This window comes from Larus michahellis, chromosome 6, assembly GCF_964199755.1.
Source record: "Larus michahellis chromosome 6, bLarMic1.1, whole genome shotgun sequence".
Lineage (NCBI taxonomy): Eukaryota > Metazoa > Chordata > Aves > Charadriiformes > Laridae > Larus > Larus michahellis.
This window is the reverse complement of record NC_133901.1, coordinates 59071595-59094965: the sequence shown is the minus strand read 5'-3', so window position 1 is coordinate 59094965 and position 23371 is coordinate 59071595. Positions and strand designations below refer to the sequence as shown.

Genomic DNA, 23371 nt, shown 5'->3' with positions numbered 1-23371 from the left:
AGAACGGGGACACCGGTACTTGGGATTAATTCACAGCTCGGGGGAGATGGCCCGTGTTTCTGGGTCAGCGGCAGAGGCTTTCTACAGCTCCGCTCCCGGCACGCCAGGCAGCCTCCATGCTGGACTGGCATGACGAGGCTTATCAGATGCTCAGATAACATGTTAAGAAAAGCCAGAAAAAAAATAATCGACTTAGCAGCTTATCTCCTACCCTGGCATTTTTCAATCAGGGCAGTACTCAGGGCACACCTAACCCCGCTGGATCAGCTTGCCAGTAGGTGTTAACCCATTACACGTGCACCCTGCTTGTTCCTCTCTCCGTAGGCAGCCAGTTCACCAGCCTCCACTGGCTTTCGGGCAAGGGGTGGTGAGCCAAGCCTGCCTGCTGGGGCTGCTGATGCCTCAGAGAAGACCCCCAGCCTCCCATGCCTCCCCAGCCCCTCCGCGGGCTCTGCTGCAGCCCAACATGACATCTTTGGCCTGGTTATCATTTGAAGGGAGGTTGTAAACATGCTGCAGCACTGACATTTCAGCCACGCACAGTTATTAAAGGAGTTTTATTCCTGTTTCCAGCTAGCCCTGAAATTAGAGGCACAGCAGGGAGAAGGTGGCGAGTGCATTTGGAGCACAGGACAAGCCCAGATCAGGTGTGACTCATTGCTGGAGTGCAATTAACACTTGCAGCTCTTCCCAAACAGGAATGAATCCTACTCTGATTCCTGGCAATGAGGTTTCCTTCCTGTTGCAGCCATGGGAAATGGAGGCAGGGCTGGCCGGAGCCACCCTTGGCAGCATGGGGACTTGCTGCCTGCAGCCTGGCTTTGACTTCTCTGTTCACTGGCAAGACCAAGGCAGGCTGGGGAGTTACTATGGGTTTGGGGAGTGCAGGCAGACACCGGCTGCACGACCATCTCCTGACACTGTTGCGACGTGAGCTGCTGAGATGACTCGAATCCTCCGGGGGAGATTCCAGCTACAACCTAGAAACCTAGAAACCCCGCTGAGCTAAACTGTCAGCTGGCATAAATCTATGTCAATCTGAAGAGGGAATCCACTGCTATAAGCTTGGGGGGGAGGTCTGGCTTGAGGATGACTTGCTGATACTCCAAACCCAGAGCAATCCTCTTCCTCTGGTTAAGAGCAAGGAACTGTACCATGTCTTGCTCCCCAGGGCAGGGGGAGAGCTGGCACAAGGTGGCAATAGCTCTTCAGAGGGTCCTCCTGCTCCATCGCCCCTCTGGTATGACTGGGGACAGGAAAAAAGGAGTGACAAAACCACTGAGGCTTTCCCATTGTGGTCCCAACCTTGGCTTTGGGTGGCTGCTGCCCTGGCATTGCTGGCCACAGAGTCCCCTGCTCTGACGGGACCCCCACGCACTGCAAACACAGGAAGGGTCAACAGTAAGAGCGTGCTGCAATGCACAGGGGAAGGGCAGTTTCAGGGTGCTGCAGCACATGGTTTCACAAGCATCACCATGCTCCCGAGCATGCCAGAGGCACCTTGGACACAAATACAGCCCAGGCCGCTGCAGGTACCCTCCTAAAAGTGCTCAAAGCAGTTTTGGGTGTAGGGTAAGAGCAGCTTGAGTTAAGGAGCTTAGAGATGTCTCCTGGTGACTTCTTCCCACTCCCAACAGGAGTGACATCTGTTACATTTCATGTGCTTATCTATTCTTTTAATTGCACATTAACAAGAGATCTAATAATGCCCATGGAACAGATACACAAGTTTGAACACATTTTCCTACTTTCTGCTGACCTATTAATTATTTCAGAGCTCTTGCGCAGCTTTCTAGCTGTAGCTACCTGTGGTTGGAGACATTACCCTCTGCCTGTTGCAGCTTGGGCAGAAGCAAACCTGATGTGGATGCAGCTTGGCCCTTCAAGAAGTACGTTTTGGGTTTGGCCACTCTGTAGGAGTGGAGTCGTTAATGCCAGAAAGCCCTTTGGCTGCAGACCCTGTGCCGCCGCTTGGGCATCCAGGCGGTGCTGGGATGCTGCTGCTCTCTGGGACCTGACAAATATCCCTGGCTGGAGGGGCAAGCGTGGACCATCCGCTGGGCCATGGGGCTCTCCGAGCTGCCCCATCATACAGCTGGTTAGAAACACGCTTCTCCCACCGAGGGGTGTTCATCAGCGAGCAGAGAGCCTGGACACAGGTGGTTGAGGGCCAGGACTTTAGCCCAAGACTTGGGCTGAACTCCAGGGCTCCTTCCTCCTCTGAAAATAGTCTGCAGCCGAAAACTCAAGCCAGTCTTCTTTGGGGTGGGAGAGGCCGCATGGCAGACCCAGGTCAGCATCATGCAAACGCTGCCTGGACAAGAAGACAAACAGCACCCATGGGTGTAGGATCACCCAGTGTCATCCCCCCAAAGGGACCAGAGTCACCATGAGCACAGCACTGTCACCTACCTTGTCACGTGCCTCGGAACTGTTTGCAGCCCCAGGAGCCTCTCAGGGAAGGCTGCATGGGATGCCCAAAGGTTTCAAGGCTCATGCCAGCCCTTGCAGAGCCTCATGGCTCTTCCTCTTTCTCCTGGCCCCTGTGCTGACCCTCACCCTGGTGCCTGGTCAGACACAGAGCCCACACCATTCCCTTTCAAGGCAGGAGTAAGACCAACATACCAGCCCTGCCCAGGGAACCAGACACCCAGAGACCAGCCAAAAGCAGAATCCACTGCTGTTTTTTAAAAATCACCACATTTTATTTTGCAACCCTCCTCTCTGCCATTTGCAGTGTTGCTGTTCAGAGCCTGAGTTCATGCCCTGACAGCTTTGTGATTCCTGTCTCCTTCCCACTTGTCCAAGGGAGCCCAGAGTCAACAGTCCCCCAAGGCTGCAGGTCCTCAGTCCTACCATGGGAACAGTGAGACGCAGGACAAGGGTGATGGCTGGCTCTTGTGCTCAGAGGAATGGCTAGATTGCAAAAATTAGAGCTTAAAAACAATTGGCTATTTCTCTCCTGGATTGTGGCAATCACAAGGTGAATAAAACCTGATCCTGAGAGCAAGGAAGGCATGGTCCAAGCATTGGTCCCTTCCCACCTGCCAAGGCGGGATCCAGCTCTTGGTAAAAGGCCACTGTGGTCGTTTAAGGCAGCAACGTGATTTGGTTCCTGGTACGATGGCAGGGTGCCTGCCTTCAGAGGTAGGACTGTGCTCAGAGCCCGGAGGGACAGAGCCTGATGCCTCACAGGGCCGTGCCCAGTGACCGCACGAGGCTCAGACAGGCCGGGCAGATCCTCCTGCACAGGCCAGGAGGAAGGCATGGGAAGTGCAGCCATCGTCCAGGGCAAGAGAGACGTGGTCAGGCAGCGACACGGCCAGCACCAGATGGGGGGAAGCTCAGGACAAGCCCAGGTGCTGCAAGCTGGGTGTGCAGAGCCAGATCCTGCCTCTCGGGGGGAAAGGAGGCAGCAGAGACAGTGCTGGTCTGGGGGACAGATCTGGCTGGACCATGCCTCTGAGCCCTGCTCAGGGGATGCGAGGTGGTGGCAGTAGGGGGACGGAGGGGTGTGATGGCTCCTGAGGTAGTTTCTGTTCACAGTCCCTTGTTAAAATAGACGTACGGCACTTTGTCCCCATGCTTGGCCACGATGCCGTCACGCAGCTCCGGCTCGAGGTCAGTCAGCGCAAGGGAGCTGTGGGGAGAGGGGATAGACACTGAGACCTGCGATCCTCCTCCCTAACCACTAGTCAGGCCACCCTCCCTTCCCCTTGCCATTCAAGATCCCCTGCAGTCCCTGGGATCTTGCAGGCTCAGTCAAGACCCACCACCCATCCCTGTCATCCACCACTCCCAGTGCTGGGGCGCAGAGAGCTGCCCATGGGGCTGGGAGTCCCATTGCTCCCAGCACAGAGCCCGCAGAGCAGGGGAGGCACATGCTCTCCTGCTGCCCAGGGCACCAGTGTGTACAGGCAGGTACTGCCTTGGGTTGAAGCGTGGGTGCCCATCGTGCTTCTCCTGGGATGGGCAGAGAAGAGCGAGGGGAGGAGGAAGGCTCCTGAGGTCCCACACAGGAGGGGGAAATAGCGAGACAGGTACCATCTCTGTGGGAACAGGGCGCAGGCTGCCGGCACCATGAACAGGAGGCTGCGGGACAGAGAAAAGCTGAGTGTTAGTGTTGGGGATCGCAGCCCATTTGCCCCCAGCTATAGGGATCTCAGCCCAAGGGGTGCTGCTCATGCCCCACAACTCCCAACAACTGTGAAAAGCCGAGGCTGAAAGGCAAGCAGCTTTGCAACCCCCTGCTGGGAAAGAGGTCTTTTTGCTGGGGTGATTTCAAGCACCCCTCAGAGCCACGCTCTGGACACCCACAGGCTGTCGAGCAGTGAGATACTTACAAGCCTCCGCACAGCAGCACCTGCAGAGGCCCATGGAGAACCCGGATCCGCTGCAAGGGAAGAGCCGGGAATGAGTCCCCAACCTCACGGCAAGCCTCCTCATGGGGTGGGGAGGCTTCTCCCCTCAATGGGGCTGAATGCACAACACCTCCAGGATGCCACTGGCCACCCTCCCGCAGCCTCTCCATGTCACCTGAGAGACCTTTGGTGTACCGGTGAGTCGAACAGGGGGGAAAGCAAGCTGGGGTCTGCACACACCTCCCCCCAATTTTATCCCCAGCATCTTGGTGGCTGGAGAGCAAGGGCTGGGACACCGCAGGACCCACTGGAAAACCACAGCAGGAGAAATGTGGGCTCACCTGCATGAAGGGGAATTTCTCCAGTCGCTCCATGATGATGGGCAAAATAACTAGGTGCAGAAAGAAGAGGTCAGGGCCCCTCCACACGCCAGCCTGCAGGGCTGCCCCAGCAGGACCCTCCTTCTGGAGGCCATGGCAGCGGCTGGTTGTTCTGGAGGCCACTGGGTGTTTGCTCACGGCAAGGATCTGGCACAGGACCCCCATCCATCCATCATCCAGGCAGCACAGTCTCTACTCCTTGTGCTCCTGTCCCTCCTTCCAGGCTTGTGGCATGGCAAGGGTCTCATAAGGGCAAGGGGATGTGGGGTTGTGGGACGAGGAGTCAGGGCCAGAGAGTGTGAGAGGTGTCCTTGTGGGGCCCGACCACCATGGGAACACCCCACATTCCCCATGGGCTGTGGGCTGGGATGGGGAGGGCTGGGAGCTTGGGGAACTCTGATGGGAATGGCAGGATGGGGAGACCAGCTCCACCAGTGAGATGAGACCAAACGCCACCTGGGATGCAGGGACATCCTCCCTCTCCTTCCCGGGTGGAAACTGAGGTGGCAGGTCCTGGGGGAGCCCCGGGTCTGGCCCCCACCCTCCTACGCCGCACTCACTCATGCCCGGTGCCGCCATGGTGATCCTGGAGACCACAACCTGCGCGATGCCCTTCACTGCTGCCCTCTGCAAGTAAGAGTAGTGGGTGAGCCCCCACCACACCATGTCCCAACCTGGACACCCATCCCGAGACTCACCCTGGAGCAGCCGAGCTCATTGTTGTCCCCATCCGTCACTGTCACCCCATTGATGATCTCCCTGGAGGACACATGCAGATGTGAGTCAGGGCTGGGATGGTTGGGGATGCATGAGGACACAGCAATGGAGTGAGCGGGTGCCAAGGGGGTCCTCTGTGCTGTGCTGGCACAGCAGCCCCAGCCACCCCCAGCCCTGGTCCCAGGGCACAGGGCTCCATCGTCCCAGGTTGCCACAGTCCCCAGTTCAGCCGATGCTGCCATCTTCAGGGCATGGCTGTGAACAGGGTCCAGCTGTCCGGGGGACGGACACCAGCCTGAGACATGCAGTCGAGCCAGGGGACAGTCCCCAGCACAGCACCCCACCTCCCTGTGCCGTCACCCACGGGGGACCCCAAGCAGCAGACACAGGTCTCCACATGGACCCCATCTAGGGGGTCCCAGCACCAGGACATCATCGACTGGGGCCTCTCCCATGAACACACAGAGAAGATCTTTGGCCCAGACCCCAGAACAGCTATTCTCAGCCCCAAATCCCCCTCCTGCTCTGCATAGAGGCTGAGCCACCCCACCTGGCACTGCAAATGAGCAGACCCCACGTCACCTCCCTCCTGTCCTTCCACCCCCTCCCTCCCCTGGGATGGGAAACTGCGGTAGGGCAACCAGGCAGCCCAGGAGCCTGGTGACCACTGGCTTGCTTTCAGAGGAAGCCGGGTCCCTCGAGCACCCCAGCCGTGCATGGCACTTACTGTTGCCGCATCATGGGGATATTGACACAGTTGGCAGCAGCCACAGCTGCGAAGGGGACCCAACGGGCCAGCAAGGGGGGTGCTCGCTGCAGAAGACAGGCTGGCATCAGTGTGGGAGGGCAGGATGTGGCCAGCTGCCTCACCCAGCCCCAGTCCGGCGTACCTTGGTGTAGAGGTTGAGTCCCACCGCAGTGGCCAGGGCTGTACTGGTGGCTGTGACATAAGCCACGCCGATTTGCCTGGACAACATTTTACAAAGAAGGGAGAGAACAGAAACCCCAACTCTGACTCGATCCTGTTCCTTCGGTGCTCAAGATGGGACATGGGGGAGGTCTTTATGGGGCATCAGGGGGGGTCCCAACATAGAGGGCTCCCATCCCATGCAGGGGCACGCTCACCTCAGTGAGATGGGAGAGGCGGCATTGCGGTTGGTGTAGTTGACGATGGCATTGAAGGACTGGTTCATCCACTGCCAGAAAACCACAGCAGGCACTGTCCTGTGGAGGGAAGGGACAAGAGAGCACCCAAGGGCCGTCAGGGACACCTGCTCTGTGCCTGGGGCCAGACGTCGTGGGGGGACAGACAAGATGCCCTCGATACCCGTGTCATGGTGTCCCTCAAGGGAAACTGAGGCACTGTGGCAAAGCCATGAGCCAGTGGCAGAACTGGAAAAGGATCCCAGGAGTCCTGGCTGCCACGGGGCTTTGGGGAGCACAGGAGGGGGCCCAGCCCTGCAGGGTGTCCAGGCAGGGGTGGGAGACTTGGTCTTGGCAGGGCAGCAGCCGTCCTGCTGGGCTGAGATAAGCCTTCGTCAATGAAAGTGGCAAGGAGGGGGCATATGGGGACAAAAGCAGCTCTGGGGGTGACCAGGATGTCTGGGCTCTTACTGGCATCTCAAGGACACTGACATGGGGCAGGAGAGGACACAGGGAGATGTGGGTCTGAGCAAGCTTTGGGATGCAGGAGGGTGGAGATGGGCTGGGAAGAGGGTGACCCATCAGCACTGGGAGATCTCCCATCTAGGCTGGACCTCACCAGCAACAGGCAAACCAGTCCAGCAAGCAGGGGTGGGATGGGGATCCACTGGGAAAGGCAGTGTCTGTCCCACACAGCCTCTGGGATAGAGACAGGATCATTCTGCCCCCCAGCAGCCATTTCAGAAGGGACGTGCAGGGGCCCACTGTCATGGGCTGGAGATGCTGCATCAGCCTGGCCTGGGGACACGTTTGGTCGCTAGTTTCAGGAGCCATTAAGGTCCACGGAGCAAGGGCAGCGGCCATGCAGGACTTGGTCATGTTAATCATTACAGGGGCTCTGGAAAGAGCTGAGCAGAGCTGAGAGCTCAGGGTGAAGCGAGATTGTCCCCAGCTGTACCAGGGGCCCGGAGGATCCACAATGCTTCCACCACAGGCTGGGCGCTGGGGACAGGGCACAGGGACATGGGGCTTGGCCACGGGACACAGGCAGGCACAGCAGCCACGGGCATGCCTCGGGCAGCAGCCAGCCCCAGAGGAGACAGACTGGCCGTGTCCTGCCCATCAGGGACCCCTCGAGGGGCTGGGGGCTGTCACGGCTTCGTCCCCAGGAGCTCACCGGTAGAACTGGAGCATGCAGCCGGTGAGGGCCATGCCCCCCGGCACCTGGAAGGACATCCTCCCGATGAGGTTCATCTTCTCGCCGCTGTCAGGGTGGAAGGCTGAGTCGTACAGCTTCTTGGCATAGAGCAGCTGCTCCTGGCTGCTTCCCGGCGGCACCAGCCCGGCCCTGCAAGCCCAGAGCCCGTCAGGGAGAGCCGCACAGACTCAAAAGCACCCGGCACCACTGGGCTCTGTGCCCCGGGCACCAAACATGAAAGGCAGAGGAAACATCTCCCACAAGGGAAACTTGTCCCAGCTTGAAGTTCCTGGGAGAAGCCTGGAACCACCTCCGACGGATGTTACGTCCCAGCGCACCAAATGGGGAACGACTGTCTCCATCCCCCCATGGCCCTGCAGGGCGATCGGGTATGGCCATGGGCACAGGGATGGCATCTGCCCCCGCTGTCCCCCGGCCCCTCACCTGCAGCCTTCCACCAGGGCCTTGGCCCGGTCCAGTTCCTCCTCCGGCACCAGCACCGTCCGCGGGTCGGTGATGTTGAGGAAATGCTTCAGGCGCCCCACAAAGGTGCTCTGGTCCCAGCGCGGGGCATCGATGTTGAAGCCGAGGGGGACAGTGGCCATTTCGCCGTGGGTCTGGGCAGGGGGAGAAAGCGGCTCGGGAGGATCCTGCCTGGCTTGCCTGCCACGGCCACAGGGGCGGTTAACTGAGCGAGAGCCATGGCAGGTTTATATTTAACGGGAAAGTTGGACTTTCAGCAGCCCTGAGCCTGGGAGCCTCCTGTGCCCCTGCTGCCGGCCGAACGCTGCGGGGAGGCCACTCCTTCACACACCGCCCTCCCTCCGTGGGGTCCCCAAAATTGCGCTGCCCCCCACCCAGCACCTGGCACCCCCTCCCTGGGGTGGGATCACGCTGCACAGCACCGCGGGGCCCAGCTCCCCCCTCCCAGGGGCTGCACAGCACTGCCCTGCACGCCCTCCCCGCTGGGGCGCTACCCTGCGCCCCGCACTCGTGTGCGCAGGGCATGGCACCGCGTCCCCCTGTGGCACTGCATGCCCCCACGGCAGTACTCTGCACCCTCCTACCCCTCCTCCCCAACGCTGCCGGCACCCGCTGTGGCACTGCACCCTCCTGTGGCGGCACTGCGCAGCCCCACCGATGCCCGCATCCCTGCCACATCGCGCTGTCCCATGCCACCGCGCTGTCCCTTCCCTTCCTTTCCCATGCCACTGCCCCGCACGCCCCGCACACCCCACCCCGCCCCTCCCCGCCCCGCTCGCCGTGGCGCGGCCCCACGTGGCCCCTACCTGCCGTCCCCAGGCCCCTCGCGCGCCGTCTCCCGCCCACGTGGCCCCCACCTGCCCCCAGGCTCCGACGCGTGGCCGCCCTCAGCCAATCACAGGGACCCGAGCGGCCGCGCCCATCTCCCCCCCGCTCCACCTTATGCGCACGCGCCGGGTGAGGGGGCGGAGCCCAGCACCGCCCCCCCTCCTCCCCCCCACGCCCCGCAGCTGGCTCCGCCCCTCCCGCCTGCCGTCGGCACGTTCCGTACGTACGGCGGGAAGCGCTGACGCCGTACGTAGCGGCGGCGTGTGTGTGACGCAGTTGCCCATGGTAACCCCGGAGCCGCGTAGAGGATGGTGAGTGGGGCGGGGGGCGGCGGGGCCCGGGCCCGGCAGGCAGCGGGGGCCCGGGCCCGGCAGGCATGAGGCTGGGGGCGCCCCCCGCAGGGGAGCTACGGGTAATCGGGTCCGGGGACACCCGCCCGGGGGCCTGGCGGGCCCCGGGCCGTGGGGCCGGCCTGCCCGGCCGGGGTTCGCAGCAGGCGCTCTGGCAGGGCTGGGACCGTGAGGGTTGGCGACACCCACCTCTAGGGGTCTGGCAGGCCTGGGATCACCGGGTGCCCAGCCGGGGGGAGCGCGGGGGCCTGGGGCACCGGGGTCTTGGCAGGGCAGGGGCATCTAGTCAGGCACGGGGGCCTGGGTCCGTGTGGGCTGGGGCACCCAGCCCAAGGGATGCTGCTGGGGCTGGGTGCAGTGTAAATCTGGCGCCTCCAGCTACAGGAGACCCTGGCTGGGGCTGGAGGCTATGGGGATTGGAGAAGGGGGTTGAGTCGGGTCCTGGCAGGGGCTGGGAGGCTGGAGGATGCTATGGGGGACTGACTTAGTTGAGATGGGGTTAGCCTGCCTGGAGTTGATTCTGTCAAGGTGTGGAAGGCACGATGGAGCAATGAGTGCTCAAGAGGGCTGGGGAGCAGGATGGCAGCGGCCCACTTTACCTGAAGAGGGAAGGAGCAATGGAGGAGCCTGGCGAGGATGGAGGACAGTGTTCAGGGTTTGACTGTGGAGAGTCTGAGAGCATCTGCAGTTACAAAACGACACTGGAAAATCTAGGAAAGATAGGACAGGGCCATCCTGGGGCTTGGATCCTGGCCACAGGAGTTGAGGGAGCTATAGGAGACCTTGGTGAGATGGAAGGGCTGGTTGTTGATAAACAGCCTTAGAAGAGGAGTTCAGTCATGGCAGAGAAAGCCTGGATGAAGGGATTGGGTGTTCAGGGATGGACAGGACTGAGACGTAGCGCTCAGGGGCTGAAAAAAATCTGCCAGTTGGGTGGGATGAACAGTCTGGTGAGTCACTGGGAAAACCCAGTCAACATTGGCTGGCTAGAATAGTTTGCTGGGATGTTGTGTGCTCTGGACGTTTCTGCCAGGGGCTGGGGAAATGAGGGACAGTCTGGGCTGAAAAGAAGAGATAAGAATACACTGTGGGAAGGGCTGGAATTGAAGTTTTGATGCTGATGAAAGAGAGGACTCAGGGAGGAAAGAAATTTTCAAGGGGAGAAATGAATTGTTTGCGAGGGAGCAATGTGGACCAACAGGAGGAACTGGGGTCTTGAATGCAGTGAAGGATTTGGTTAGGGTGGAGGGCTATACTGGGAGGCTGGTGGGGTGGTAAGTGTATAGTGCAGTCTGAATCTAGGTTGGAGTAAGGTTGGGTGATGGAATCGGGTGTTGGAAACAACCTGGGTTTAGATGTCGGAGTAGTTGGGGTGGGACAAGTGGGGTGCAAGGACTGGAAGGAAAGGTTGGGGCTGCTGGGTGAGGAGTGGTAAGAGAGAGCTGTGGTAGGTGGGGGAGCCACGACTGAGGATGAAGTGTGTGGAGAGAGCACAGGCAGAAGGAAATAGCAATGGGGAAAGAGCTTCCTCAAGGGCGAAGCCATGTTTTGTCCAGGAGCCCTCTGGGCACAAGCTGGATTCATGCAAGTGGACAGCACGGGAGGAGGCATAAGTGAGAGCAGCAAAGGCAGCTCCTCCTCTTCACTGGATTAGTTCTGGCTGCGTCCCCACCTGCTGGGCCACAGGGAGAGAGACTGAGATAAGGTCTGTGGGATCTGCTCTATTTTAGATCAGTTGATGATGGAGCATGTCACACCAGACACCGAAGCCATCACAGGATGGACATCTGCTGTAAAGATGAGGGCAGCTGCCTCCAGCAGTGCAGTGCTTTGTGGGACACATTTGGCCTGCAGCTGCTGCTAGCCAAATCTGCTCTTGTGCCTTGTGATGTCCTGATAAGCTGGTGTAGTCTGGGATCTGGCTGCTGTTATCCGAGCGCTTTGTGTGTGGAGAGGGCGGACTGGGTGTTTTCCAGTGTTCGTGTTATTTGATACAACATTTTACTGCCTCTCTGTCTATTTTCCATTTCTGGGAGTTGTTTTTTGAATTGCAGCCTCTCAGGCAGGGTGGGTGGCGCTTTGGGGTGCCTGGTGGACTGGCTGGGCTGGGCAGAGGACTGCAGAGCTCTGTACTGTCTCTCTAGATACTCAACTCTTGCTAAAACAGAATAATCCTTAGTGGTAGAAACTCTCTGAAACACCAGCAAATACATCCCAAGCAGCTATGGCAGCCTGGAGGTGTGGGTCAGCAGTCAGAAATGATCCACACAGCCTGATGTAACAATTTACTGCTTGTCATCTGAGCCATGGTAGCTGCCCATGAGCGTATTTCTGGCATGTCTTGATTGCATTGGGAAGTGCTTAAACCCCCTTCAACGACTGCTTGCTCCAGTGATAAAAGGGTTAATGCTGATGTTTAAATTATTTCAGTGTTCATCCAAGTGAGTAAGTACAGAGGGGAAGTGTCTCCTTCTGCAGAGCATACCAGCATTTCTCACAGCTGTGGGGCAGGGGTGGTGGAAGGTCATAGGTGGAGCACGGAGGGAAAGATGAGCTATAAAACTGCATAGCATGAGGGATGTGTAGCACTGAAGTCTTTGGCGCCGTTAAGCAGCATCTGTGGTGGGCGCACAGCAAGGGCGAAGGGAGGCTGCTACATGAAAGGATACGCAGCTTTCCAAAGTTTAGGAAATGCTGTGTGAGGCAGAGCTTGTGGCTTCCCTGTCACTGTAATAACAGTCTTTACCAAGTGAGATAGTATGTTATTGATAGATGGCGAGAGCCGAGGATGGCCAGTGTTTTTCTAAAACCATTGATAGAAGATGACATCATTGTGTCAAAACCAGGGTCGTCAAAGCGTGGCCCTGCTTTGCAGTTGAAGAAACTGAGTCATGGAGTATCTAGCTGACAGTAGGCAGATCTGGTGGAGAGGATGAAATACCAGCATAGCTAAATGTGTGGTCAGGCAACTTTCTCCTGATCTTGAGCTCATGTTTCTAGCAAAACCAGCATCTATGTGTTGCCTGCTGTAGCTGTACCTCATATCCAGAATTTCTTTCTTTTGTCCCTCGTTGTCTGAAACGTCCCTGTTTAAAAAAAGGCAAAAAGCTTTCAAGAGCTTTAATAGTGCCTTGCTGCTTTAGTTTCCCAGTACAGTTCCATGTCATGTTTTTGGTTTATTTTACTGATTGCTGAGACGTTGATATGAGAAACTACCTGCAGATAGGACAGTATACCAGCAATTGGCCAAGACTTTCAAGTTCTGAAACCAAAGACTGCTGACATTGTCCAGTGCTGGGCATCATATCTTCTCTGCACAGGGCATAACACTTCCTTCAAACTTGCTAAAACCAGAGAAGTTTGATTTTAATTATGAAAGGAGGATTCATGCTGGTATTGGTTAATATAATATACCAAAACAGAAAGTGCTTTGCGACCTCTTTGGCAGAAAACTGTGTTAGTAGCTTTGAGCTGGAAAAACTCTGTAGGTGACTCGACTCCATTAAATTTTGGATTTCAATGCAGGAAAGAAAGTCTGCATTGAATGACACCATATGGTGGAGACATGCAGCAAGCAAATGATTTTTTGGGAGTTTTGCCAGAATAAGAAGTATTGAATAAACTGTGCTCAATAGATTAATTTACTTCGGTTGTATTTTGAAAAAGACTGGGTGATTTTATGACCATTAGTGACATTTGCAGTTCTGCAGCCGAAGATAAAGGTAATCAAACGTCATTCTTCAGGGCACCAGCTAATCAGTGCAGTTGTCAGGAAGGACTCCCTTCCTCCAGCTCTGTGTGAACAGGATTGCACCCTGACGACAAATGTAGCCTCAAGTATCCTGCCTTCAGCAGTGGATATTTGGCTCAAGTAAGCCCCTCGTCCTCCCCCATGTTAGCTTCTCCTGCATGATTTTCTGAAACCATAATGTGCACCCTCTATCTTTAACTTACTCTTTAAAAACAGTGAACCGCTACCGTGTTGCTTTAGTAAAAGTAAATTGTGGGCCAGAGCTGCTCTAGATGCTGTGCAGGCAGAACATGGAGATGTTCCCCACACTGTGGAAATACGGTCTGTCTGAGGTGAGCGATAACCGAGTGATACGAGTAAGGAGAGCCCAAGACATGTTTGAACTTGGCATGTTCGCCGCCCCTAAACCTCATCAAAAATTGTAGGTGTGGCAGAGAAGGAATTAGCAGGAGAATCACAGGGTGGTTTTATGGATATTTTGTGAAGTTTCTCCCACGGTTGTAGGAAAGGCATAAAGGTTTGAGAATCGAGCTCGGCAGTGCTGGGGCTGGCATCACAAGCCACAGGGAGACAGGAGCCATCACCTCCATGGCAAGCGTGCTTGGCTAGGAAGGGCCTTGAGGGTGAAGACAAGTGACTTGTGGTTGCAGCAGCGGTGAAGAGGGCGTCCATGCAGCGGTGTAGAGATGGGGGAGATATGGTCGCAGCGGCAGGCTGAGGTGCTGAGCTTTGTGGCTGTATTGCATCTCGGTGAATTGATTTGATTCTAGCTAAATATCCACATCTAGTAGATAAGCAATTGCTGGTGACTGAGGGTGGTTTTATTTTAAATTCATTATCTGAGCTCTGTGGCTAATAAAGTTAAACAGAATACATTTACTTCTCTTTCCTAATAGGAATCAACTGTGCTCTGCAGCGGCTTGTGGGCTGTGCTTTATCCATGCCCTACGTATCCAGCCCTCAGTACAAGGGGAAATTGTTCTTTCCATTATGGCTTTATATTGCCAATCTGATACAATATTTAAACAGATTATCTCAATGCTCTGTTTGTCCCAAACCAATTTTTGCTTTGGCCTATAAAGTGAATCTTCCTTTCAGCGGCTTCTGTGGTACAGGATGTAGTTACATGCATCAACTAGTTCAAAAGACCCATATACAGCATGGATTTAAAGCTGAATAAACCCACAAAACCCTTAGCTAGGACTATAAATGTCACTGCATTTTTATGTATGTCTGTATTTTATTTTTTTAAGAGAATGGGATTACTGCATTCAGCTATAACTGAACGTCCTTTGATAATTCAGTGGGTATTTTAAACCTAGCAATGATATACTTTCATAAAACCACACATCCCTGTTTTCTGAAGGATGCTAATAAGATGGTTAGCTTTGCTTTCATGCTCGATGTGTTTATGAGTGCTCTTGCCCATTTAGTTGCATCTCTGAATTTAATGCCCCACTCTGATTTCATAGTAATTGTCAGGAGTCTTTTTTTCCTTTTTGTATGTCCCCACTCACTGTCTGGAAAATGCAGTCTCCTCATTGCTGACCCCATCAGTCTGTCTCCTCATGGTGCTTGTAAAGAAAACCCTCTCCATCAAGGACAAAGATGTTTTTAAACAAGACAATCTGATATAAAACATAGTTTGCTTAACCCAGAGGTGACCAAGAAGCAGTTGCTGGCTGACAGTGCCCAGCCTTGAGTTGCTGTGTACGGCTGCCCTTCGCAAAGGCTGCACACGCTGCCACACTGTGCTGTTCATTATCTGAACAGCATCTGCAGTTCCCTTCTCTGTTACAGATGCCGCAGTCTGCTTAGTTTTGTGCAAATGACACGCTGCCCTTATACTCCTCTGAGTTGTCTCTGCAGCTCCTCAGCCAGCTGACATCTCCACCGTCCTGCTCAGAACTTATCCTGCTCCTCACCCTGGACACCCCAGTGAGTGGGGTGCCACTAGCCTGGCTGCCATGCGGGCATCCCAGGCATCCTCCCTCCTCGCTGTGAGTTAAGTCCCAGCCTCGAGACATTTGTTTGCTGCCCCGCTTCAAAGGCCTGCTCCTCTCCTGTTGCTTCTGAGCATCCTCTTTGCACCAAATTTTCCCATTTCATGGCTTTCTACCTGACATTTCCCATCAATAACAAGGGCTTGCTTTCTGACCCTCGTTAGCCCAAGTTAGTCTCAGTATTGGTTTTGTGATCAGAGGAGTGCTCATCCATCAGTGTGAGTGCAGTAAGGGCTGCTTGTCCCACATAGTGGTGGCATGCAACAGGCAACTAGGCCGAGTTATTTTTTCCAGTCTACTAAGCTGTCAGGAAATGCTTTTTTGTCTTCCTAGCCAGTGTGCTCATAAGACCAACTAAAAAAACTAAAAATGTTAGAAACCCATCTGTGTATGACTTTCCTTAATCTTAAATCTTCACTAACTGGAGGGAGAATGCTGGGTGCAAGTTTTAAATAATATTTACAAAATAGTAACAATCATAGTAGCCAATACTATTATTTGGCTCTTGATTTAAGTTGTAGGTACAGGCCATGTAACCTATGCTGGCAGCTACTGAAATAAAGTCCACTTCTCTATGTTGGCTTGCTTGTCTTCCAGCCTTTTAAATCAGCTTACTTTATACCTTAGAGAATACTTTTATTTCTATATATATCCTCTCTTCTATTGGCTACCCCAGATAATCCTGTGATCAGCCATGCAGCAGTGTCACTTGAGTAGAATATGGAACGATGCTGATCGTTTTCTCGTAGGCTGTCATACTAGCCCAGAAATAGCATCCGTCTACAATGGGAGAAGCTCTATTAACATTTACAACTGTTCCTCTTCCCGACCCCTGGGAATTGCTCCGTGGTAGATAAGCAATACTTTGTAATACATTTCTTTGCGCTCAGTATTTTGGAGTTGAATTCTGAAATATAAAGGGCTCCTAATCCTGATCTGCTCTGGGATACACTGCTCTGCTCTTAGCAAGTGGTGCTGTGAATAGGATTAGCATTTCAACAGCTTCTTTTTTTAACTCTGAGCAATAAACTAAAATAATAGGGCCTGATTCAGAGCTCTCTGAAGTCGTCAGTAGTACTTTGGCTGGTGTGTGTTGGCTTTGGGTCAGGCCCATAAGAATGGGAAATTCAGTTTTTCCCTGGAAAGGAGGGAGAATGTGTGAATTTTAGAGTTCCTGCTCCTGTGGGGTCTGTCCACACTGAGCTGAAATCCGTGGATTTACAAGCCAACAAACACAACTGTAAATTTGACTGCAGGTGAAAAGAAAATGTGTGTTGCTATTCATGCAGTTAAAACTTGTGTTTTTTAATGATGTCAAGGGCACTTAGGACGTACATGTAAACAAGTAAGCATGAGAGGTATTTCTGTGGCTGTTCCTTTTTTCTTCCCTCAGACGTGTGGAAGTACGGACCGTCATCGGAGCAGAACAGGGGCTGGGCGCTGTGGCCGGGGGGGATGAGCTGTTGGGTTGGGAGGCTTTGCAGCGACCAGCTGCACTGAACACAGCCCTTCAAATTCATTAGCTACGGGCCCACAGGCGAGACCCAGCTGTGAGCATCTGGCCCCTAGGGCTCAGCACGTGACGTTACAGGCCTGCACGCTTCCACTAAAAGCAGTTGGGGGATTTACTGTGCCTGCACCGTGCAGGCATGGCACCCGCTACCAAGCAGACCCCATTCCTGATTAACAGCTCTTCAGTAGGGCCTGGATTCCCATTTTTTTTACCAGCCTGTTTATGAAATAGGTGATACCCTAAGCCGGCATATTGGGCTGTAAGACTGCAGTTTTGCTGTTCCTTGCGCGAGCTCTGAATTTGTGAACCTCGGCTTTCCACAGTGGTTTTTAAAAGCACAGCAACAGTGACAATCCTGCAACTTTCTACAGATAATCTTCAAACCCAGTTTTACTAAGTTCCTTCTCTTCTGCCTGTTTCTTACGCGTTGTGCATGTATTTTGAGCTGTGTGTGGTAATTAAATGGAAAATTGATAAATTACTTGCAAATCGAAAATGCTTAGAGGGGTGGATGGAATCTCACGTGCATGCATTCAAATCTCAGTGTGTTTTCATCCTGCGTTATTGAAAACTTTGGTATCGCGACCTTTCCAAAACACTCCCCACCTTGGAGTGGTGTGATGAGCAGTCAAAAGCCCTAGTTTCCAAATGGCTGAGGTGGGGTTCTCCAGGAGTCAGCAGAAGGGCACTGCTACAGCCGGGGGGACACGTTGCAGCGATGACAGTTGTACCACATCCTGCAGCTCTTTATCTTGAGGACAGGTTTCTGATTGCCGTGATCTGGAGGGGATTGGGAGCAACCTTCACGGCTCAAATAGTCCTTGGCTCCCAGCAGGAATATTTAGAGGGTGTAGTTCCTCATAGCAACAAAGCACTTCATGACATTTAACTGATTCACCCTTGCAGGTTGACGAGAAGCTTTGTCTCCATTTTGCAAATGGGAGAACAAAAAAGCTTGAGAGACGGGGCCCCATGGGCCCAGGTTTGTGCTGGTATTTGAACTTTGCTCGTGGCTCTGAGTCTTCAACATGGGAATTGTTTGTGAGAGACCGGGCAGGATTCCTGAGGGCTCCAGAAAGGGCTGTAGGTGTATTCCTGCCCCAGATTTGTTCAGGCAAATTAGTTGCAAGAGCATCTGTGTCCCCAGGCTGGGTCTCAGTGTGGTGTGTGCTGCTCAGGCTCTGAGGAGCAGTCCCTACCAAGCAGGGGGTGCAGAGCAGCACGTCAGCGTGGCCAAGGATACCCAGACAGTCCTGGACTTGCAGCCCACTCCTCTGCCCTCGGCTGCTACTGCCCCTGTCCTGTGGGGACGGCTGGGCAGTGAGAGGCAGGTGAAGTGGGGCGATTTGCATCTCTCGGTTACGTGCCAGGATCCGGAATGTTTTTCCAGACATTTTAGAGAGGTGCAGGTCTCTGAGCGATGGCACTGACAAAAGCTTGGGTGTGCTGCTGTAACGTGCGTGGTTGTAAATGAGATGACCTGCATATTCTGTTTCCTAATCCTGAGTGATACTGTCAGCTCAGAGAGCTGAGCCTGGCTAATGACTGAAATCCACTGTGCTTTTCTTAGCGAGGATGTGTGGTGATCTGAGACAGTTGTTAAGTGCTACATCCTGAGAATCAGAACTGCACGTGCCCCATGGGTCCAGCATGTTTTAGACAGATAAACGGGGTTTGAGATGATCAGGGAGTTACTATGAAAAGAACTGATGTCAGGTACATAGTAACCTGCAGTTAACTAGGAAGGAGATTAAATTAATGGGGTTTTCCCTCTGATGAAGATAATGAAGAGCTCGCAAGAACTTGGTTTGCAGCTCCTACACATGATATGCGTAGGCACTGTCTTCCTGACACAGAGAATGCCAGACAGCTGTGTGACAAGAGCAATGCAGCCAGTGGTGCACCCCACTGAGTGACATTTGTGCTGTATGAGACCATCGGTACTCTCCGAGATGAAGGAAAATAGGGCTGAGGAGTAGAAAAGGTAATGGGAATAGGGACTGCAGGAAGGGGTTCAAGGTGTCCTGGGATCCACTGCCATACAGAACTGATTTCAAGGGAAGAGGGCATGGCATGGTGGGGGGAGAGAGTCGGGGGGGGGATTAACAGCTATGATCTTTCTTGCGGATTTAGGGTTTACTGTCAATCCTCCGTAAACTGAAAAGTGCCCCAGACCAGGAGGTGAGAATCCTCCTCTTGGGACTGGATAATGCAGGGAAGACCACACTCCTGAAACAGTTGGCATCTGAGGACATCAGCCACATCACGCCAACACAGGTGAGGAAGGCCTTTCCCTGCCCAAGGCAGTTCTTGTGGTCCCACCTGCCTTATACAAAGCACTAATGATTCAGCGGAGTATTTCAGTAAAAGGGAGAGCAAATGGAGCCTGGTGCATCATTAAGTTTGTGTGTTTTCTGCATAAGAGGAGGCTTCCTGAAGGAGCCAGAGAGCAAGAGGCCAGATCTGTCAGGTCGTGCAAAAGTGGATGAGTGACAAGAAGTTCTGCGGAAGGCTTTTGGGTCATGCTGGGGTTGCATGGATGTGACTCTGTTCCTGTTGTCCTTGCCAAACAGGGGACGTGTACAGGGGGATGCTGCAGCACTGGGCAAGCCCTTATCTCCTTGCATCTTTCACCCAGCCAACTGCAAGGGTCCTGCGTATTCCAGCACTCCCTCTCAGACGACTGTGGTCCCCTTTCTTTGAGCCTCAGGGTTGGGGAGAGGGATGTCTCCCATCAGAAGCACTGCAGCATTGCTCCTGTGTTGACCAGAGGAGGTTGCTAGAGAGCTATGGGAGATGCTTCCCCCCACCCCGTAGCTGCCTCCCAAAGCTCCCAGCCTCGACACCCCAATTCTAAGCCCCAGTCCCCTGGGTTGTGTGGCAGCACATTGCCAGCCCACGCCACATCCTGTTTTTCTACTTGAATGCCCTTTCAATTGGTGCTCTAATTGATGAAATGGACCCTTCAGACATGCAGCTGTTGCTCTTTTAAGCCCAGCATTAGCTGTGTCGTGTCGAATTGAGCTGAGACCTCTGGCTTCATGTTAGCTGGGACTCTACTCAGCTTTCACAGGCTCAGTCCTGCTTCTCACAGCGCCCTTGTTTTCTCCTTATCTGCAGCTCTCCCACCTCTTCCTGCACCCACCCTGCTGAGCCCTCCCAGGGTACTAACTGCATCATGTGTCTCCGTAGCCATAACAGTGTCAACCCCTTGATCCAAGAGCACTGGCAAACTGATGGTTTGGTGGCTGTGTTCACTTTCGCCAGCGCCTCTCCCACAGCTGATCCATCTTTCTGGCTGCCCAGCCCATCTTGCTGCACGTTGCAGGCATGGGATATATAAGGTGTTAATGTCTGCCTATGAATGTGCTCCAGCCATTCAGGTTTATGCTCTATATGGTTTTGTTTCTGCTTTTTCCAGGGCTTTAACATCAAAAGTGTACAGTCTCAAGGCTTCAAGCTGAATGTATGGGACATAGGTGGCCAGAGGAAGATCAGGCCGTACTGGAGGAACTATTTTGAAAACACTGATATCCTTGTGAGTATTGGCTGCACTTGAATGCTGTGTTCATGCAATGGCTTTCCAAGGTCTCAGCCAGAAATTCAGGAACAAGTAATGTAATGTCCCAGTCCTCAGCAACACCATTGCCATTGTAACAGGAGTTATTCTGAGTGAAATGGCAAGATTGGTTGGGTGCAGTAAGAAAAATACAGTGATGTTTGGAGAAATCATTCAGTTGTATGTTTTTACTTTCACAGGATAGTGCTAGTTATAGCCAGTTCCTTTCCTCTCATCTCAGTCTCCTTCAAATGAAAGAACGTTACTAACTTGCCGTTTACCCATCTATAGCTCCTTTCACTGGAGACTCTGAAGGCCTGTCATGGGCATTAGTGACTTAAGCTTCATGTGTAGAGGTAGGCCAGTATGCTGCCTTTGTTTTCTAGTTGGGGAAACTGAGGCACAGCAGAATTAAATGCTATGTTAGATAGGAAAGCTTCTGGCTGAGGGACACAGAGAGACCCCTTGTTTTTTCTTTTGATCCTCTAATCATAAGACTGTCCTTTAATGTTTTCGACAACCTAGCTGTTACCTTACAATTAGCTACAGATGACTACAGTTATATTTACAGTGCGGGACCTTTGTGTTTCCGTGCCAGACCACATTACCCTGGGACCCTCCAAGTGATGTCCTGACTAGTTTCAAAGATCACCTCTAACATGCAGCCACGTGTGCCAGGATGAAGGCAGGCTGGGGGCTCCAGACCTCTCCCCACCCCAAGCAACGTTGCCCGTGGGAACAGAGAAAAGGCTATTCTAAGCAAGGTCTGCAGGGCTCCCATGGGAAAGTGGGAAGCTGTCTCTAAGATGCCCTTCCTCCCTCCTGTCACACACACATACTCACTAGTGTGTCAGGAGCTTCAGTGCACTTCCACAGAAGGATCAGTGCAACAAGGAATGGGACTCTCTACTCCAAGGCTCACGTCAGGGTCCTGAAGGGCCTGGCTGCACCTGCAGGTTTAGAAAACATTGTCCAAAGGAAGCTGTATTTAAATGGTGCTAATAAACCGTCAGTGATCTCTTTTTTTTCAGCCTTAATTTGGAATCTGATGTTTGAGGGCATCCACCGCAGCATAAATCCAGCTGGTTGCTTTTGCAAAGAGTAATGGTGACATCTTCCTAGGGGAAAGATCTGGATTTGAGAACCTAGCAGGACACGCTTCACGTGCGCTTCTGTGGCCATCAAGAACGGGGACGTGGCATGGCTGTGAGGTGACTGTGCCCATTGAGTCCACGCTCTGCAGCTGTGTGTGATGGGGAAGCAGTAGCTGTGCAGATCAAAGTCAACACTCTGCAAAGCAGCAGCTAGGGGATCTTTGTCTGCTGTGGCAGGTGCTCAGGCTGCAGAGACTGTGCAACGGCAGAACAATATCTGGAAGACACTGCTGGCAAAGGCAATGAGCTACACTGGCCTGTGGGCTTCCCCCCTTCCCAGTGTGCTGCATGGGAGGTGCAGAAATAAAGGTGAATTTGAAGACTGAAGGAGATGAAAGTAGTTGTTTTTCCTGCCCTCCTCCCACCCCAGTTAAAGCAATGTACAGGGAAAACCTTTATTTTCGTAAGAGTAAGAAAATGTGTAGATAGAAGCAGAATCAGTTTGGGGGAAGCGGCAGTGTGAATTCAGAGGGAATAACTTGTACATACATGGACATGAGCTCCTCTGCCTGCACTCCGTGCTGACTCCGAGTCCCAGGCTGGGAGCTGTGGGCATATTAGTGCAGTGCTTCATTATGTCCGTATACACCAAAACTAGGATCAAGTATATGCGGATGACCTTCTCTCTCTTCTGCCAGCCCTCACCCCCATTTTAGCCAGTAATTTTACCCTCTGACTAACCTGGTGCAAGTTGTGCCTCTGTATTATTCCTCAGGTTATTTCTTCATCCAGTCCCACCACTTGCAATTTCTGCCCAACCTACTTACTCCAGGTTTTGTTTTGGCCTGTTGCTCAAAGGAGGCACCCAGCTTTACAGGAAACTTCTTTCTCAAGCTCCATTTCTCCAATGTGGTATACTCAATGGCTGTTCAAACTGGCAAATTGTGCTACCAAGCACCACAGACAGAAACAGGCTCTTGTATGGCCCTGGCCATAGAAGGAAGGTGGAGATGAGATATGCTACATTTCCCAGGACCCCCTGCTCCTGTCTTCTCCTAAACTATATTGCACAAAGCAGAAAGGACCCTCTAAAGGGTATTAAAAAGCAGGAAATGATTGCAAATTCAAATCCATGCAGGTGCCTTTGAATGAGAGCTTGGTCTTGCATCACACACCTGTGATATTTGGAAGCTTAACCCAGGCAAATAAGGTGTGGATATCTGGCTGATTGCATATTCAGACAGGCACCTGCAGCTATTTGGCACAGTGCTTTCTGGTTTGGAAGTAGGCACTCTGCACATACTTTACCTTCTCTGTGCTGTGCTTTTGTGGCTCTTGCCCTGAGCGCTGTTGTCTCCAATCTCATCTTGCAAAATAGCTCCCTAGCAAGGAACGGAGTGGTGCAGGAGAAAGCCTGGCTGGTTGGGACTTGGAGCTCTTCCTTGCCAGTTAGAGAAGCACCGTAATATGGGCGGTGCCGCCTTTCAGTTGAGAAGTACCATTTGACTGTTGCCGTCATGTGTTGCTGAGCTTCCCCTGAGATGTCCTGAAGGACAGATGACAGTCCAGTCTCACCCCAGAGCATAACTGCCAGCCCTTCATCTCCTTCTTTTCTTCTGGTCTGTATTTCCTACCCGAAATGGGATGCACAGGGGCGGATGCCTGGGAGGGGCAGAGAGGACAGGCGTAGCTGATACAGTATTGGTGTACATGCTTGGGATCACATTATGGGGAGACGCTGTGTGTCATGCCGTGCCCACGGGCCTTTCCCCATCACATGGCACCAAGTGCGTGCACTGCTGACGTGTCCCCACGCAGCTGCGTCCAGCCCTGCCACATGTCCCCCAGCTTCTTGTCAGTGTGCATCAGCCTGGCCCCGGGAGGACTGCAGACCCCAAGTGATCAGCAAAGACATCTGGGAGGTTGCTGGGTTACCTCCTCAGGCCTGGCATACAGAGTCTCCTGCTGCGTGTTTGGTCCCATTTCAAACA

At 53.6% G+C, this 23371-nt stretch overlaps 2 protein-coding genes across 8 annotated transcripts in view; one reads left to right on the top strand and one right to left on the bottom strand.

Annotated features, from left to right (window-relative positions):
- Nucleotides 1-2681: 2681 nt before the first annotated feature.
- On the bottom strand, nt 2682-9224 carry SFXN2 (sideroflexin 2). 6 transcript variants are annotated; one of them, XM_074592310.1, is made up of 12 exons: nt 9089-9219; nt 8244-8416; nt 7779-7949; nt 6584-6682; nt 6349-6424; nt 6186-6271; nt 5440-5500; nt 5302-5368; nt 4703-4752; nt 4344-4393; nt 4045-4092; nt 2682-3640 (listed from the first exon to the last, which is right to left on the bottom strand). In XM_074592310.1, exons 2-12 carry the CDS (start codon nt 8402-8404, stop codon nt 3541-3543), a joined length of 969 nt encoding a protein of 322 aa, XP_074448411.1. In that variant the 5' UTR covers nt 8405-8416; nt 9089-9219; the 3' UTR covers nt 2682-3540. The 6 variants fall into 6 exon arrangements, with proteins under 6 accessions (XP_074448411.1, XP_074448410.1, XP_074448407.1 ...); XM_074592309.1 differs by lacking the exon at nt 9089-9219 and adding an exon at nt 8938-8998; XM_074592306.1 differs by lacking the exons at nt 2682-3640; nt 9089-9219 and adding an exon at nt 8938-8998 and having other exon boundaries at nt 3647-4092.
- Nucleotides 9225-9309: 85 nt separating this feature from the next.
- Nucleotides 9310-23371, top strand: part of ARL3 (ARF like GTPase 3) — a 33317-nt gene continuing 19255 nt past the window's right edge. The window contains exons 1-3 of one of the 2 annotated variants that reach the window (XM_074590287.1): nt 9310-9421; nt 18861-19004; nt 20149-20265. In XM_074590287.1, coding sequence (XP_074446388.1) covers nt 9419-9421; nt 18861-19004; nt 20149-20265 — 264 coding nt within the window. In that variant the 5' untranslated portion in view covers nt 9310-9418. The remainder of the gene's footprint in view (nt 9422-18860; nt 19005-20148; nt 20266-23371) is intronic. The other variant, XM_074590286.1, reaches the window with a different exon arrangement.